Raw genomic sequence first — 17,450 nt, 5'->3', positions numbered from 1 at the left:
AACAAAATTGATAGACTGCTAGCAAGACTGATAAAGAAGAAAAGGGAGAAGAATCAAATAGACGCAATAAAAAATGATAAAGGGGATATCACCACTAATCCCACAGAAATACAAACTATCATCAGAGAATACTATAAACATCTCTTTGCAAATAAACTAGAAAATCTAGAAGAAATGCATAAATTCCTGGATACATACACCCTCCCAAGACTAAACCAGGAAGAAGTTGAATCTCTGAATAGACCAATAACAGGCTCTCAAATTGAGGCAATAATTAATAGCCCACCAACCAAAAAAAAGTTCAGGACCAGACGGATTCACAGTCAAATTCTACCAGAGGTACAAGGAGGAGCTGGTACCATTCCTTCTGAAACTATTCCAATCAATAGAAAAAGAGGGAATCATCCCTAACTCATTTTATGAGGCCAGCATCATCCTGATACCATAACCTGACAGAGACACAACAAAAAAAAGAGAATTTTAGACCAGTATCCCTGATGAGCATTGATGCGAAAATCCTCAATAAAATATGGCAAACCGAATCCAGCAGCACATCAAAAAGCTTATCCACCACGATCAAGTAGGCTTCATCCCTGGGATGCAAGGGTGGTTCAACATATGCAAATCAATAAACATAATCCATCACATAAACAGAACCAAAGACAAAAACCACATGATTATCTCAATAGATGCAGAAAAGGCCTTCGACAAAATTCAACAGTCCTTTGTGCTAAAAACTCAATAAACTAGGTATTGATGGAACGTATCTCAAAATAATAAGAGCTATTTATGACAAACCCCCAGCCAATATCATACTGAATAGGTAAAAACTGGAATCATTCCCTTTGAAAACTGGCACAAGACAGGGATGCCCTCTCTCATCACTCCTACTCAACAAAGTGTTGGAAAGTCTGGCCAGGGAAATCAGGCAAGAGAAAGAAATAAAGGATATTCAATTAGGAAAAGAGGAAGTCAAATTGTCCCTGTTTGCAGATGACATGATTGTACATTTAGAAAACTCCATCGTCTCAGCCCAAAGTCTCCTTAAGCTGATAAGCAACTTCAGCAAAGTCTCAGGATACAAAATCAATGTGCAAAAATCACAAGCATTTTTATACACCAATAACAAAGAGCCAGATCATGAATGAACTCCCCTTCACAATTGCTACAAAGAGAATAAAATACCTAGGAATCCAGCTTACAACAGATGTGAAGGACCTCTTAAAGGTCAACTACAAACCACCGTTCAAAGAAATAAAAGAGGACAGAAACAAATTGAACATTCCATGCTCATGGATAGGAAGAATCAATATCGTGAAAATGACCATACTGCCCAAGGTAATTTTAGATTCAGTGGCATCCCCATCAAGCTACCAATGACTTCACAGAATTGGAAAAACTACTTTAAAGTTCATATGGAACCAAAAAAGAGCCCACATTGCCAAGACAATCCTAAGCAAAAAGAACAAAGCTGGAGACATCACGCTACCTGACTTCAAACTATACTACAAGGCTACAGTAACCAAAACAGCATGGTACTGGTAACAAAACAGAGATATAGACCAATGGAACAGAACAGAGGCCTCAGAAATAACACTGTACATCTACAGCCCTCTGATCTTTGACAAACCTGACAAAAACAAGAAATGGGGAAAGAATTCGCTATTTAATAAATGGTGCTGGGAAAACTGGCTAGCCATATGTAGAAAGCTGAAACTGGATCCCTTACTTACACCTTATACAAAAATTAATTCAAGATGGATTAAAAACTTAAATGTTAGACCTAAAACCATAAAAACCCTAGAAGAAAACTTAGGCAATACCATTCAGGACATAGGCATGGGCAAGGACTTCATGACTAAAACACCAAAAGCAATGGCAACAAAAGTCAAAACTGACAAGTGGCATCTAATTAAACTAAAGAGCTTCTGCACAGCAAAAGAAACTACCATCAGAGTGAAGAGGCAACCTACAGAATGGGAGAAAATTTTTGCCATCTACCTATCTGACAAAGGGCTTATATCCAGAATCTACAAAGAACTTAAGCAAATTTACAAGAAAAAAAACAACCCCATCAAAAAGTGGGCATAAGATATGAACAGACATTTCTCAAAAGAAGACATTTATGCAGCCAAAAGACACATGAAAAAATGCTCATCATCACTGGTCATCAGAGAAATGCAAATCAAAACCACAATGAGATACCATCTCACACCAGTTAGAATGGCGATCCTTAAAAAGTCAGGAAACAACAGGTGCTGGAGAGGATGTGGAGAAATAGGAATGCTTTTACACTGCTGGTGGGAGTGTAAACTAGTTCAACCATTGTGGAAGACAGTGTGGCGACTCCTCAAGGATCTAGAACTAGAAATACCATTTGACCCAGCCATCCCATTGCTGGGTATATACCCAAAGGATTATAAATCATGCTACTATAAAGACACATGTACACGTATGTTTATTGTGGCACTATTCACAATAGCAAAGACTTGGGACCAACCCAAATGTCCATCTATGATAGACTGGATTAAGAAAGTGTGGCACATGTACACCATGGAATACTATGCAGCCATAAAAAATGATGAGTTCATGTCCTTTGTAGGGACATGGATGAAGCTGGAAAGCATCATTCTGAGCAAACTATCACAAGGACAGAAAACCAGACACTGCATTTTCTCACTCATATGTGGGAATTGAACAATGAGAACACTTGGACACAGGGCAGAGAACATCACACCCCAGAGCCTGTTGTGGGGTCGGGGGCAGGGCTGGAGGGATAGCATTCGGAGAAATACCCAATGTAAATGACAAGTTAATGGGTACAGCAAACCAACATGGCACATGTGTACATATGTAACAATCCTGCACGTTATGCACATGTATGTACCCTGGAACTTAAAGTATAGTAATAAAAAAAAATAGAAAATCCTGACTCCAACTAGCTTAAGCAAAGAAAGAAAATTATTGGCTTATGTACGTAGGAAACTAAAGAGGTGGTTTTTTTAAATAGCTGGTCTCAGGGATTCAAATGTCATCATCAGGAATCTCACTTTCTGTCTCTCTCCATCTCTTAGGTCTGCTTTCATCTCTTTTGGCTTCATCTCAATGGGGGAGGTTTGCATTTTTCTTAAAGCTAGCAATCCAGGAGAATAGAGCCCTGATTGCTTTCTTCATCAGGACTCTGATTTACCAATCTCTGTATGTGGGAGAATAGGGCATTTTGATTGGCTAGCCTAGTAGACATTCACTTCCATGCCTTGAAGGCAAGGCCACATAATTGACAGACCCATCAGAATCAGGAGGAAGGTAAGTTCCAAAAAAGAGGGATGAAGGACAAGACAAAAAAAAAAAAAAAAAAAAAAAAAAAAAAAAAAGCCTTGTGGTGTGCTTTCTCAGTAACGTATTTCACATACAATTTTGCTTATATAAGCAGTTTTCCAGCAAATAGCAAAAATTAAAATGTTTTCGAACAAACCAGCATTTTTTTAATTCTTTTTTTTTTTTTTTTTTTTTTTTGAGATGTAGTCTCACTCTGTCGCCCAGGCTGGAGTGCAGTGGCGCGATCTCACCGCACTGCAAGCTCCACCTCCCGGGTTCCTGCCATTCTCCTGCCTCAGCCTCCCAAGTAGCTGGGACTACAGGCGCCTGCCACCACCACACCCGGCTTATTTATTTATTTATTTATTTATTTATTTATTTTGTATTTTTAGTAGAGACGGGGTTTCACTGTGTTAGCCAGGATGGTCTCTATCTCCTGACCTTGTGATCCGCCCGCTTTGGCCTCCCAAAGTGCTGGGATTACAGGTGTGAGCCACTGAACCCGGCCCATTTTTTTCATTCTTAAACAGTATTATACCAATTGTTGACTTAGATTCATATTTTTTTTCTTTCTTTAAGCTCTCATCTGTTAATTACTAAGGGAATTTCACATTTAATCATTGCTATATGGTCTAGAATCACATGATGACAAGTAAGTTGTGATTAATGCCCAGCCTCTATTTGTAATCTAGTAGGATTTTACATTTAAAATTAAATAACATTCTTTATCATTTTTAGCTGAAAATGGCAAAAACAGGAGCAGAAGATCACAGAGAAGCACTATCTCAGTCTTCCTTATCCCTCTTGCCTGAAGCAATGGAAGTATTACAGCAAAGTAGCCCTGAAGGCACTTTGGATGGGAATACTGTAAACCCAATTTACAAATATATTTTGAATGATTTACCAAGGTAAGAACATTATTTCAGCAGCTTAAACTAAATACTGAAGGGGATAAAAGTGTTTATAGAAAGTAGTTTAAATTTTCAATCAGTCTTGGCCGGGCCAGGTGGTTCATGCCTGTAATCCCAGCACTTTGGGAGGCCGAGGCAGGTGGATCACTTGAGGTTAGAAGTTCGAGACCAGCCTGGCCAACATGGTGAAACCCTGTCTCTACTAAAAATACAAAAAAATTAGCCGGACATGGTCATGGGAACCTGTAATCTCAGCTACTCGGAAGGCTAAGGCAGGAGAATCGCTTGATCCTAGGAGGTGGAGGTTACAGTGAGCTGAGATCATGCCACTTGACTCTAGCCTGGGCGACAGAGTGAGACTCTGTCTAAAAAAAAATGTTTGAGTACAGGTGATATAAGTAAGTAACTTTGAGATGTGTTGAGTTATGGAGGTTGTTGCTTAGAGTAGAGCCCTTCCTTTTTTCTACTTTGTGGGAAGAAAAAATGTAGATGGTGCAATAAATGTAAATTATCTCTGGGATCTGACTTGAACAGGTATCATAATGATAATAACGATAATGGCAGGTAGTACTTGTTAGGTGCCAGTCACCATGCTTAGCACTTAACCCGCATTATATCAATTTTGTTCTCAAAACAATACTAGAGGCTGGGTGCAGTTACTCACGCCTGTAATCCCAGCACTTTGGAAGACTGAGACGGGCAGATCACCTGAGGTCGGGAGTTCGAGACCAGCCTGACCAACATGGGGAAACCCCATCTCTACTAAAAATACAAAAAATTAGCAGGGCTTGGTGGTGTATGCCTGTAATCCCAGCTACTTGGGAGGCTGAGGCAGGAGAATCGCTTGAACCCGAGAGCTGGAGGTTGCGGTGAGCCAAGATCGTGCCATTGCACTCCAGCCTGGGTAACAAGAGCGAAACTCTGTCGAAAAAACAAAACAAAACAAAACACTAGGAGGAATATAAGACAGACGATAGTCTCAATACCTTTGTTTTACCTATGAGGAAACAAAGGCAGAGAGAGGTTTATTAACTTGACTAAGCTTACACAACTAGTAAGTAGTAATAAAGAAGGTATGGTATGAACTCAAATGGGTCTAACACTACAGCATTTATCAGAACTGTAAAGCAGAGGAGACGGTATTCTTCCTGTGCTTTTTCTCTGTTAGAAAGTGAAAGAACTAAAAGATATTTGTCATACATTGATAAACTATTGGCTGTCTGAGTGTGATGCCCTAGTCTTTATGTTAAATAGAAAACTGAGACTATAAGAAAATCAATATATTATTCATAAATTAAAGATTATGTTAATCTTCTTATGGAAATGCTAGATCATATATTTTTCCTAGATCAATTTGAATGTTTGCTTATTTTTGTTTGTGTGTCACTAGGTTAAGATGAAAGTGAAACCTTGACTTTCAGCTAATTCGTTTTGCTTTATTCCTCTCAGCTATAAGTGCATATTAGCAGTATATGAGATCCTTTATACAGTGCAGCTTTTAAAAAAATGAATACCCTGTGTGTTATATTGTAGGGACATAAGTCACTCATGACTTATTATAAAAAAATTTCTAAATAGGATTAAACGTTCCTTTATACAAATGCCAATTCTAATATAATGTGTACTTGCACATATTTTTATTGCCTTTAATATTTATTTATTTCCAATTTTCTACTTCAAAATGGTGATACATTCACTTTTTATTCTAACTATTTTTGTGCATTTTTAGCTACTTTATTTTTTTTATGGTAAAGCTAAACGTATTTTCACTTATTCACTCTGTTCCTGCTTTTTTCCTATTTTCTTTCTTTGATTGTTAGTCGGTTTAACACTGGCTTTATTTGTCCTTTTCATTATATGTCAGTCTTTCTTCTCATGTGACACTTTCCTACCGCTGTTTTTTCTAGTTTTTGTTTCAATGTGCTTCTTTTGTTTCTTTGTTTGAATCCTAACTTCTTTTCTGTCACTATTGCCTGTTACCATCAACTTTGATTATGATAAACCAAGAAAATGAAGTAACCCTCTTCTTGGCAATCTAATGGAAAGCTGTAGACAATGCTCCGAGGTCTTTTACCTTCATGAAAAAGAAAATGCTCCGAGGTCTTTTACCTTCATGAAAAAGAAAATGATGAGTTTCAACCTGAAAGGGGTCAAGTTCATAAAGGCTAATGGTAATTTAAGAGCCATTGGTATTAATATGATTATCAGAGAGAGGCAATTTTCTCTATGAGTAAAGACATTTCTCCCCTGATTGAGGTTAAAACTTCTTTTGTCTCATTCTTGTTTTCCTTGCCACCTTTCTTCTACCATCTTGTGGTCTTTTTATGAGAAGTAATTATTAAAATATAGTCAATTTGTTTTTCCTACTTGTATCACAGAGATTCTGCTTTTCTTCATTAATGAATACACTGTACTTTTTACAAAATATGCCTACATATATATGTATATATATTAAGTCCATTCAAAGTAGCCATACAGTGACCACTTTATTTTCTTGTTACTATCTGATGCTATCAGTTTACTTTTCATTATATTTACATTATCCACTGTCCTTCCCTCTGTTCTTTCTTTCCATGTGTTTCCTCTGCTGTCACTCCATGCTGCATTTGCTTATAACACAGTGAAAACCTCTGTACCAGGACATGCCCCCTCACAAGAAAACTAACACCAACATTATAAATGTTTTCAGCTTATTATACCAAAGGTTTCATCCTCTTATTTTATGACTCACCATTTGGAGGTCATGTGACTAAAAAAAATGTAGCCTCATTTCTGTGGCTACTTCCAGGAAAGTAGCACAATAGTAAACTTTTCTTGCTCAGCTGTGGTCTGATGCATTCCCAAGTGACCCAGAATTGGGCAATAGCCTTGGAGACATGGATGACAGAATCAGTTATTTATTAGTAACAGGTATCCAGGCATAGTTTCACCATATTCATATCCAGCACTCCAAATGCTGGAGTGGAAGATCTCCAAATTACAATTGCATTTTTACATGAGGAGAATGTTGTAAACAATTAGTATATTTTTCCATCTCAATGTAAAATATGTTGTTTTAATGATTTTCAGCCAATTATCATGTAAGGAATGTGATTTAATGATTTTTATAATGGGAAGTTATAGTATTTTTTATCCTGCTGGCAGCTCAGTACATTACCAACTCTTACAATTCCCTGAGGAGGAAAATTACTTTTAGTAAAATAAATGAGAACTGAAATCAGTTTTTAAAAAGTAAATACTAACCATTTTTTTGTTGTACATTATCTAGGTTACTTTTTCACAAGCAAATCTTGCTTTCAAGGATACTAACAGACACCTAATCTATTCAATCACTATTTAATGTAATTTATCTTGGGTACTTTTTACTTGGAATGAATTTTAGATCCTTTTTGAAATATAAACATTTTTGAAATATAAACATTGCCTTTTCTATGGACAGTTTAAGTTTAGCAACTTCAGCATTCCAAAAATGAACTGTCGATTCCCACCATGGAATGAGTGACAGAAGGGAGTGAGAAGAAAACAGCAATAGTGAATGAAGCATGGTCACACCTTCACTGTTTTAGACTCCTGCTACCCAAGAAATTATATTTTCTCCAGTTCATAATTTTTTTCCAGATTTTTTCCTTCAAGCCTTTACAAATATTTCTGCAGATCTACATATAAATATAATATTTTCTTTATAAAATGTTGAAAGACTAGATCATTGTTTCTTTTTGAAAATTTAAATTTCTTCTGGAAAAGTTGTATATAATATTTATAAGCCCCCCAGTTTTAAATTTCACATATGCCTTATTTTTATTCCTGTATACTTTTACACAAGTAAAAAACCTTTTTTTTTTCCTTTGGGTGGAATGATTTATGCCCCCGATGCTATGCTCAGATGTGTCTTTATGAATCTTGGAAATTGTTCTTCTTCTTTAGAAGTTTTTCTTCTGCAAAAGTAAACAAGTTTTTTTTTTTTTTCATTATAACAAATCTTCAATTTATTTGAAGCAATTCAGTTTCAAAAACTTTAAGTTACAGCAGTCACAGAAAAAAACAGGGAACAGTCAAAAACAATAAAAGAATAATCAGGAGTACTGCAAATTTTTTTGTTTGTTTTTAACACTGTCATGGCTTTATTCAAAACACAGTTGCACAAAAGTATTAACTTCAAAGTTTTTGAGGAGATTCTTGAGGAACTTAACACACTATATACATACTGCCATACAAATAGCATTAAAATAGGACCGAAAACTTCTACAAAATATAAAACCCACCCTTACTTATTTGCATGAAAATACCACCCACAAAGCTAAATAAGTCTTAAAAGTTATCTGGAGGCTCTAAGTGTTGTTTTCAAACCAAAGTACTCTAATTTTGATTGCACAGTAAGATGATTGATAAGAAAGTCAATATATAGATTTCATTTTAAAAATAAGTATTTTGTAATCTGGCATAGTATGTAATGAGAATTGTTAGGAACTAGAACAGGGAATTTCAGTTTTTAAAAGGAGAAGAAAAATGTTATCTTTTTGGGGATTCCAATCCCCTCACTAAACTTATCCCAAGGGTTTTCTTTCGGTCAGTTGTACAACATTTTTAGTTTCTCCACAAGTAACATCATAATTTTTACTTTAAAACACCAAGTCATACATTTTACATTGTAGAAGCAGTAGCAGCAGTACTATACCCAGTATTTAAATATGTCCCAGTATAGAAGCATAACTTCAATTAATTTGCTGACACTAACTTTTTAAAAACTTACAAATATTCAAAACAAAGGGAAAAAATTTTAGATAGCCAAGATTTAAAAAGCCATTGCCTTGAACATGGAGCCTCCATAGCAAAAGAGGAGATATACTTGTATACTCATTATATTTTATTTAGTAGCCATGTAAGGAAACACACACTCACTTATCCCAAATATTTTTCTACTTTTAATGGACATCCACTTGAAAACAAATCTTAATTTTAATGTCGATTTAGTTTCAAATACTTTTCCAGCTGCCTAGTATATTCCAATTAAATGCTATTATATCTGCTTTAAAACTGTGAATTAAAGGTTATAAATACTTTGCAGAGTGGTATCCAAATCATTTGAGAGGCCAACATTAAAATTTGACTTTAATGTCTTATTAATATATCAACAGGCAATTGTTCTGACTTTTGAGGAACACTAACACTGCTTCCAAAAGCACCCCTGCTTTTCTTTCTTCATCCCACTAATATTGTCTTAGATGTTGTCAACCAAGAAACATTTATGGTAAGCAGAGCTTACTGCATAAAACTGTATTGATAATATATTCTTATGTCAGAAAATACTCAATTTCTTCTACTTCACTTATTTAAAACCTAGACAGGACTGAAAGGTAGTTGAGGTATAAGACTAAAGGTTTTCCTGGGTTTCACAAGTTTCCCAACTTCCTTTTGAGAGAGCGGGAGGGAGTGAAACAAGAAGGGACGGTGATCATAAAGGAATTGCTAAGAAGAAAAAGAATGCACACCTAAAAACAAAATAAACAACCATCAGCATGTCATGATTTGCAGCCTGACAAAAGGGCTCACCTGCATGTCTCTGGACTTAGTATAAGCAATTTTTCCTTCAAAAATAAAATCTTATCAGTCACCACTAAATCCATGAACCATATTACTGAATAGAACCTCCACAAAATCCATGAACTATGTTGCTGAATAGAACCTTTACTATTCTGCTTCTATTTTCCAAGTTACTTGTGACAAAAAAGCAACCAAACACTCATAGTCAAAAAAAAAAAAAAAAAAAAAAAAGGTAACTGCCTTCAAACTAAAGATTCCTGGATCACCTCTAAAAAAATAACCAACTTACCACTCAAGAGACTATTGTCATTTTATATTATAGCAAACTGTAATTTCAGTTAATTTATAAATAAGGAATGAAATGCGCCATACTACACCTGTGTAAAAGTGATCATGTTTTAATTATGGGCTAAAAATGACTAATACAGTAAGCTTGAATTTAAAAAATTAAGTCTAAATAAATTGCTAGGGAATTCCACAATGGGAGTCAATGAAAATTTTTCTCTACATACAATATGATCATTAACAGACTAGTTCTTATTTGGAATGATAAGGCAAAAATAGTAAAACCACACTTTTCCTATAAAAAGTTACACATTATCTTCTGTAGGGATAGCTATCGTACATGAAGAAACAAAGATGTGATCACTCTATTGCACACCCAGAAACATTAGAGAATCTGGTCTTAGAATGATCTAGTCATCTTCTTCCTCTCCATCGTCTTCAGCATCTCGTTTCCTCTTCTCCCCTCGAAGACCTCCTTCTTCCTCTTCCTCCTCTTCTTCCCCTTCTTCAACATAGTCATCATCATCTTCTTCATCCTGAATTTCTTCTTTCATTAAGTATGAGAGGCCCACTTCCTCTTCTCCCTCTCCCAACTCTGAACCTGCTTCATCTTCATCTTCATCCTCATCCTCATCCTCCTCTTCCTCTTCCTCCTCCTCTTCCTCATATCCTTCTGGTGGACCAGCTTCATTTTCCTCTTCCTCTTCATCATCTTCATCTCCATCCTCATCATCCTCCTCTTCAGAGTCCGGCGCTTCATTATCCTCCTGATCAAATCCATCTAAGTATGTGATTTGCTGCAGCAGTTCAAAAATACTTTCTCTATAATCTTCCAGGTTTGTGATCTCACAGTTAAACAGGTCAAGACTTTTCAAATTTTTAAGATTTTGCAGAGCTTCTACTGTACTGAGATCTTTTATTTTGTTTCCACTCAGATTGAGGTAGGTAAGATTTGGACATTTCTCTGCTAGGACTTCCAAGCCTCCAGAAATTATATTATCACTAAGCTCCAATTTTCGAAGTTTATTTAAGCTGGGAAGCCGGGCCAGCGAACTTAGTTCCACATTAGCCATACTCAGAAATTCTAGTTCTTTGAAAGTATCATTCAGGCCTTCAATTTCCCCATTGACACATAGGCAATTATCAAGGACTAACTCTGTCACCTCCTCCGGGGATCTGTTCCTTAACTCCAGGTTAATCTTCTTCTTCATCTCCATGTCCTCCTCTTGCTCTTCAGCTCCTACTCTCCTTTTCCCTTTCCTGCCTTCCCCAATACCCCCAACCCAAAATTTTTAAGAGATTTAGAAATGAATGAAAAGGAACGCAAATATAAACGCCCACTACCACCAGATAGGTGTGGGGGAGAAAGAAGAGAATAGCAAATGGAGTCCAAGAGTTGGGACTGTAACTCAGCTGCCCCCACCTCCTTGTCCACACACTAGCGCGCGCACACACGCACGCGCGCACACACATACACACACACACACCAAAAGTAAACAAGTTTAACTTAACAAACACTTATTGAATATATTCTATGTAGTATATATGTAGTTTGAACATAACATTTTGGTTATTATTCAATCATTGAGTTGCAAGTAAAAAATTTGTTATGTGTTATAAAATATCCTGAAATTGCTCTGCAGTTGGAAAAACCCTTATACACATTTTTAGGCCAAATTAGAATTACATTTTCTTCTGGAATTGGAAGTAAAACTTTTGGGGAATTTTTTACTTTTATTACTCATTTTCTATGATGTTTAAATTGTATTTTATCACAGAATCTAGCAATTGGAGAAAGTTATTTGTATCTTTGGAAGTTTAAGCAAGTTGGAGAAAGGGCAGGATGAAGTTTAATAAAAACTTTGTGCTTTGTGTACTTAAGAGATTTTATAAAAGCTTACATTCACCAAACATAAGTGGGGTTATTTCTTTTATTGGTTGCATTCCAGTATTTTAAACTGATGATTCATTATTGAACATACTTATGGTCATTTCCCTTTGTGTTTATATTTTATTTGTATATATTTCAATTCAAGAGCTTAATTACCATTAAAATGGTACTATAATAAAGATAAGTTTTACAAATGATAATATTAAAAAAAACTCTTCAGGAAGGTTTAAATGCCATAAAAATATAAAGCAAGAAATATATGCTTGTCAAATATACACTATAAATAAATAATTTAGATGAAAATGGTTGACTGCATTTAACAAAGAGACTACCAAATAATGAAGGGCTAAAGAGTGGTTGTTAGATTTGATGTACTTCATTTCATATTGTAAGTAATTGCTATCCATAAAAATTCTATGGCTTCTGTATAAGAAAAAGAGACATTTTGACAGGCAACACGAGTATGAAGCGACAGCAAGTACAAATCCTTGGCAACTGTCATTTCATTATCCTGCTGTTGAATTCACATCCAAATTGTGTGATAACTTATACCTGCATGTTTGTTTTTGAGCCAGGGTCTGTCAAAGTAGCCGCGTTTCCTGCTTAAGAATAGAATTATTAGCCACATGCAAATTTATGCCATAGAAATCTAAACATAGCAAGGATGTTTTGTGTTTCATAAAGAGGGAAAATAAAAACTCCATGTCATTTTATGCTTATACTGAAATTTCCGGTGAAACATTCCTGATTAAATAAAAGTAGAATTTTTAGAAAATAGCAGATTATATTTTACGTTATTTTGAAATTAATTCAACATTAGTAAAGGTGTTTAATAAAACTAAAAATAAAGCAAAAGTAATTCGGATTGTCAGTTACATTATACTACATGTCCATTACATTTAATGCAGTAGTGGAAAGCTGATTATATGTTAGGCCACTATCAGTGGAAAGTAACAAAATTCAACTGAAAGTTACTTTAAAAATGAGGAACATTCATTACTTCACATAAGAAGAATTCAGAGAGAGAGCAATTTTAGGGTTAAATTCAGCAGTTCAGCAGTGTTATCAAAAAGTCTGGCTCATTGTGTCTTTGCCTCTGCCATCCTCAGAATATTGGCTAGATCCTTTGGCTTGACCCCTCCTGCTTGCAAGATGGCTCATCACATGTTCACTCAACAATGTCCGAGTAAAGAAGATGGATGTTTGATCACTTGTATCTCTTTTTCATTAGGGCAAATAACCTTTCTGTAAAAGATTTTTTATGTCTCATTGGCCAAAATTAGATCACAAGCAGATTACTTAACCTGCCAGGGTCAAGGGAAATGAAATTACCATCATTGGCTTTAGACCATTGAAGATTTACTCACTGGAGCTGATCATAGGATACTTACCATGGACATGTAAGGAAGATGAATTCTTAAAAATAACCGAGACTTTATCTAAGAAGAAATGGGGGAAATGACTTACATAGATAATCAACATTACCTGACATAACTCTTGGCTTCAGCTTTCTTTTATTTTATTTCTTAAATTGTGTTTGTTTCTTTTCAGTGGCATTTGGATACATTTTTGCACGCTGTCATAATTATCAAAGAATAATTCCTGCATATCAACCACTGATTGAGTTCCTGTGGAAATGTAGCAGATGTAAAACAAGGATCTTACTCTTGCAGAGTGGGATCTGAAATCATCTTAAATCATATAACCGATAACAAAGCAAACATGGCAATATGCAAAACAGGACATCAATTTATACAAAGGGCCTGGGAAAATGATTTGGAATAAGGAATAACTATGATCTGACAGAATTAACTTCTCTTATGTGTCTTGTCATCCTAAACAGTTTTGGTGAGGCCTTTTCCATGACCCTAACCCCTGGAATTTTCCCCTTCAGTAACCAGGGCTTTTTCTTCAGAGCTAATCGTGATCAGTAATTGTAAATTTATATGTGTAACTATTTAATAGTTCTCTCTTTCACCTGACAATTAATATTATTATGAAAGAGTTTCTAGAAAATGTAAGTTCTGAGTTGAGATCAACATTTATTAAATATTTATTTTTTGAAGGGAGTACAGTAATAGGTATAGATTAGCTGAGTGAACACAATTGGTAAAAAGGTATGCAGATGGCCGGGCACGGTGGCTCACGCCTGTAATCCCAGCAATTTGGGAGGCCCAGGTGGGCGGATCACAAGGTCAGGAGATCGAGACCATCCTGGCTAACACGGTGAAACCCCCTCTCTACTAAAAATACAAAAAATTAGCCGGGCGTGGCAGCATGCACCTGTAGTCTCAGCTACTCGGGAGGCTGAGGCAGGAGGATGGCATGAACCCGGGAGGTGGAGCTTGCAGTGAGCCGAGACTGTACCACTGTACTCCAGTCTGGGTGACAGAGTGAGACTCTGTCTCAAAAAAAAAAAAAAAAAAAAAAGGGTATGCAGATAGGAACTATGGAAGGCAATGTGGTGTAGTTATAGCTGAGGGATATTACAGGGGAGTAATGAGCAGCACCACTTGGTAGAAATTGTTGAATGTGAGACCAAGAAGTATGATTTTACTAGGAGTTTTCTTCAAATTGCTATAAAAAGTCACTAAGGTTTACTAATGCCATTAAGGAGAGGAAATGAGGAGAAAAATTGTTCTTGTCAAATCTGTAGTCATCTCCTTAATTCTTATGGTCTACTTACCTGTTTTTTTCTGTACTCCTTCCTAAGAATATTTTCTTATATTTTTAGACCTTAAAGATTACTTAGTTGTTGCTTTGTGAAGCAAAAATTGTAAACTAGATTTAATGAAAATCTCAGAGAGTAAGCATAATTAAATGCTACCCTGAAATATCAAGAGGGTTGTAAATTCCACCATGTTTAAGATCTTTAGGACCTGTAAATGTAATGAGATATCACCATCATGATTAAGTTTCATTATATGGCAAAAGAGAAAAGATTTCTGCAGATGTTGTTAAGTGACATAATAAGTTATCTTTAAGTTAATTAAAAGGGAGATTATTCTGGGTGTGCCTGACCTAATCAGATAAACTCTTAAATGATAGCGATCATAGATTGACAATTTAGAAAGCTAAGCTATTCCTGGCCTCAAAAAACATGATAGTCAGTATAAGTTCTATAGCAGTCAAGAACTGAATTCTGGCACCAACCTGAATGAGCTTGGAAGAGGACCCTGAGCATCAGATGAGACTGCAGCCCCAGCTGACACCTTGATTTCAGCTCTGTGAGATCCTGAACAGAGGATCCAGCTAAGCTTTGCCCAGACTCTGGACCTACAGAAATAGTGTGCTCATAAATAGATGTTATTTTAAGCCACTAATTTTGTGGTAGTTTGTTGTGCTTCAATAGATGTACAACTAATAATGAATGGAGAAGTAAGTGGTAGGTAGGTAGGTTAGATATATAAATAGATTTTTAAAGGAAGTGTACTTATGAAGTAATATGATTAATGTTCTTGTATTAATCCATTTTAGTGGAATTTAAACTTCAGGCTTAAAAAGAATGCTTCTATATCATGGCAAAAGATTAAATAATGCAATGATAAATTGAAATGTTTGACAGAAATTAAAAGCTAGCATTTTATATGATAGGAAATAACCAATGAGATGTAGTAATTCTGGCTATCAAATCATCCAGGGCAGGTGTGGATGCACAGGGAGGAAGCACATTCCTTCATGTGGGGTTGGCATAGAAATCATACTGAAAAAGGAACTACTTTGTCTGTTTATATGTGAGTTATTTACAGATGTAATGAAAAATTTGCAGTAGAGACATATACACTTCCAGGACAAGATGATCAATCTGACAGAAATATTAAAAAGAAAATCTATGTTATAAAATTAGCCCAGGTTCCAGAATGTTATAGAAAATTTCAACAGTAGGTGAGGAGAAGGTGAGGGTTTTGTTTTGTTTTGTTTTTTGTTTTTGTTTTTGTCTTTGGACAAAAGACCATTTTCTAGAACAATTGGTTTAGGAATTCACATGCAAAGGAACTATACCTGTTCACGGAGACTACATATGGGCCAATGAGTAAAAATAACCACAGCACTAAATTAAATTTAGTATCAGTTGGGAAAGACAAAATTCAGCAAAACTATCATACAACTTACTGAATTTTAGAAAAGATATCTGTGTAGATCTTAATGTAGATCTTAAAAATGTAGATCTTAAAATTATAATGTAAAATGTATATAATTAATAGTTCTCAAGAAGCACAGGAAGAACAGGATGCAAAACCTCAAGCTCGAGCAAGGAATATTCTGGAGCTGAGCTCCCTGCATAAGGCTAGGACCCCTGAAAGACAGATGCACCTATTCATGAAAATGGGAACAAAGGTATTGTTCATCAGCCCTAGGAAGCAACAATAAACAGATATAATGTGTTTTAAGGTTTGTGCATTGTCTGGAAAGTAATGAGTAAGTAATCATGTTAAACTTTAATAGGACAAGGATTCATATTGTAATGGCTAGCATAACCAGTAAAAATAAAGTTAAGCAAATGTATAACTTATAACCTAATAGAAGGGGAAATGAAATAATGGAAAATTATTTTTTAATCTAAACAAAGACAACAAAGAAGTGAAAAAGAGCATAGAACAGATAGGTAAAACAGAAAACAAATAGCAAATATATTAGGGTTCTCCAGAGAAACAGAACCAGTAGGTTTTAATATTTTATTTTATTTTTAAATTTATACTTTAAAAATAAATATTTTATTTGACTTTAAAATTTTTTGTAATTTTTTTTAGAGACGAGGTCTTGCTCTGTTGCCCAGGCTGATCTTGAACTCCCTATTTCAGCAATCCTCCCACCTCAGCCTCCCAAAGTGCTGGGATTACAGGCATAAGCCACCCATGTCCAGCCTATATACTGCATATTTTGTTTATATATTATATATGTACATAGGATAAGGTGTTGGCTCACCCGATTATGGAGGCTGTGAAGTCTCATGATTAGCCATCTACAAGCTGGAGACCCAGGAAAACCAGTGGTGTGGTTCAAAGGCCTGAGAGACAGAGGGCCATTGCTGTAGTTTCCAATCTGAGTCTGAAGGCCTGAGAACCAAGAGTGACCAGAACAGGGAAGATTAATGTCCCAGCTGAAGCAGTAAGGCAGAGGAAGCCAGATTCCAACCTTCTTTGCCTTTTCGGTCTAATCAGGCCCTCAACAGATTGAATGATGCCCACCTGCCCTCGGAGGGCCATCTGCTTTACTTGGTCCACCAGTTCAAATGCTAATCTCTTCTGGAAACATCCTTACAGACACACCCAGAAATAATGTTTCCTCAGATATCTGGGCATCCTGTTGCCTAGTCAAGTTGATACATAAAATTAATCATCACAGCAAGATTGTAGACATAAGTTCAAATACCATAAGCCCTTGGTTTACTCATCTGGAAAAGGGGAATAATAATACAGGGCTGTTGTGAGGATTAAATTATAAATATATATAAAATGCTTAGAACAGTGTCTGACATAAATGCTATGTAGGCATTAGCTATT

At 35.8% G+C, this 17,450-nt stretch overlaps 2 protein-coding genes across 5 annotated transcripts in view; one reads left to right on the top strand and one right to left on the bottom strand.

Annotated features, from left to right (window-relative positions):
- Positions 1–17,450, top strand: part of DCDC1 (doublecortin domain containing 1) — a 497,588-nt gene that overhangs the window by 37,503 nt on the left and 442,635 nt on the right. For all 3 annotated transcript variants that reach the window (XM_055094254.2, XM_055094255.2, XM_057299130.1), the window contains exon 3: positions 4,057–4,226. In XM_055094254.2, coding sequence (XP_054950229.2) covers positions 4,063–4,226 — 164 coding nt within the window. In that variant the 5' untranslated portion in view covers positions 4,057–4,062. The remainder of the gene's footprint in view (positions 1–4,056; positions 4,227–17,450) is intronic.
- LOC100979122 (acidic leucine-rich nuclear phosphoprotein 32 family member E) lies at positions 8,266–11,500 on the bottom strand. 2 transcript variants are annotated; one of them, XM_008955884.4, is made up of 2 exons: positions 10,947–11,272; positions 10,609–10,780 (listed from the first exon to the last, which is right to left on the bottom strand). In XM_008955884.4, exons 1-2 carry the CDS (start codon positions 11,270–11,272, stop codon positions 10,609–10,611), a joined length of 498 nt encoding a protein of 165 aa, XP_008954132.3. The 2 variants fall into 2 exon arrangements, with proteins under 2 accessions (XP_034788226.1, XP_008954132.3); XM_034932335.3 differs by having other exon boundaries at positions 8,266–11,500.

The sequence above is a fragment of the Pan paniscus genome, chromosome 9 (assembly GCF_029289425.2).
Source record: "Pan paniscus chromosome 9, NHGRI_mPanPan1-v2.0_pri, whole genome shotgun sequence".
NCBI classification, from domain to species: Eukaryota; Metazoa; Chordata; class Mammalia; order Primates; family Hominidae; genus Pan; species Pan paniscus.
Note: the sequence above shows the minus strand (reverse complement) of the source record. Positions and strands in the feature narration are given on the sequence as shown.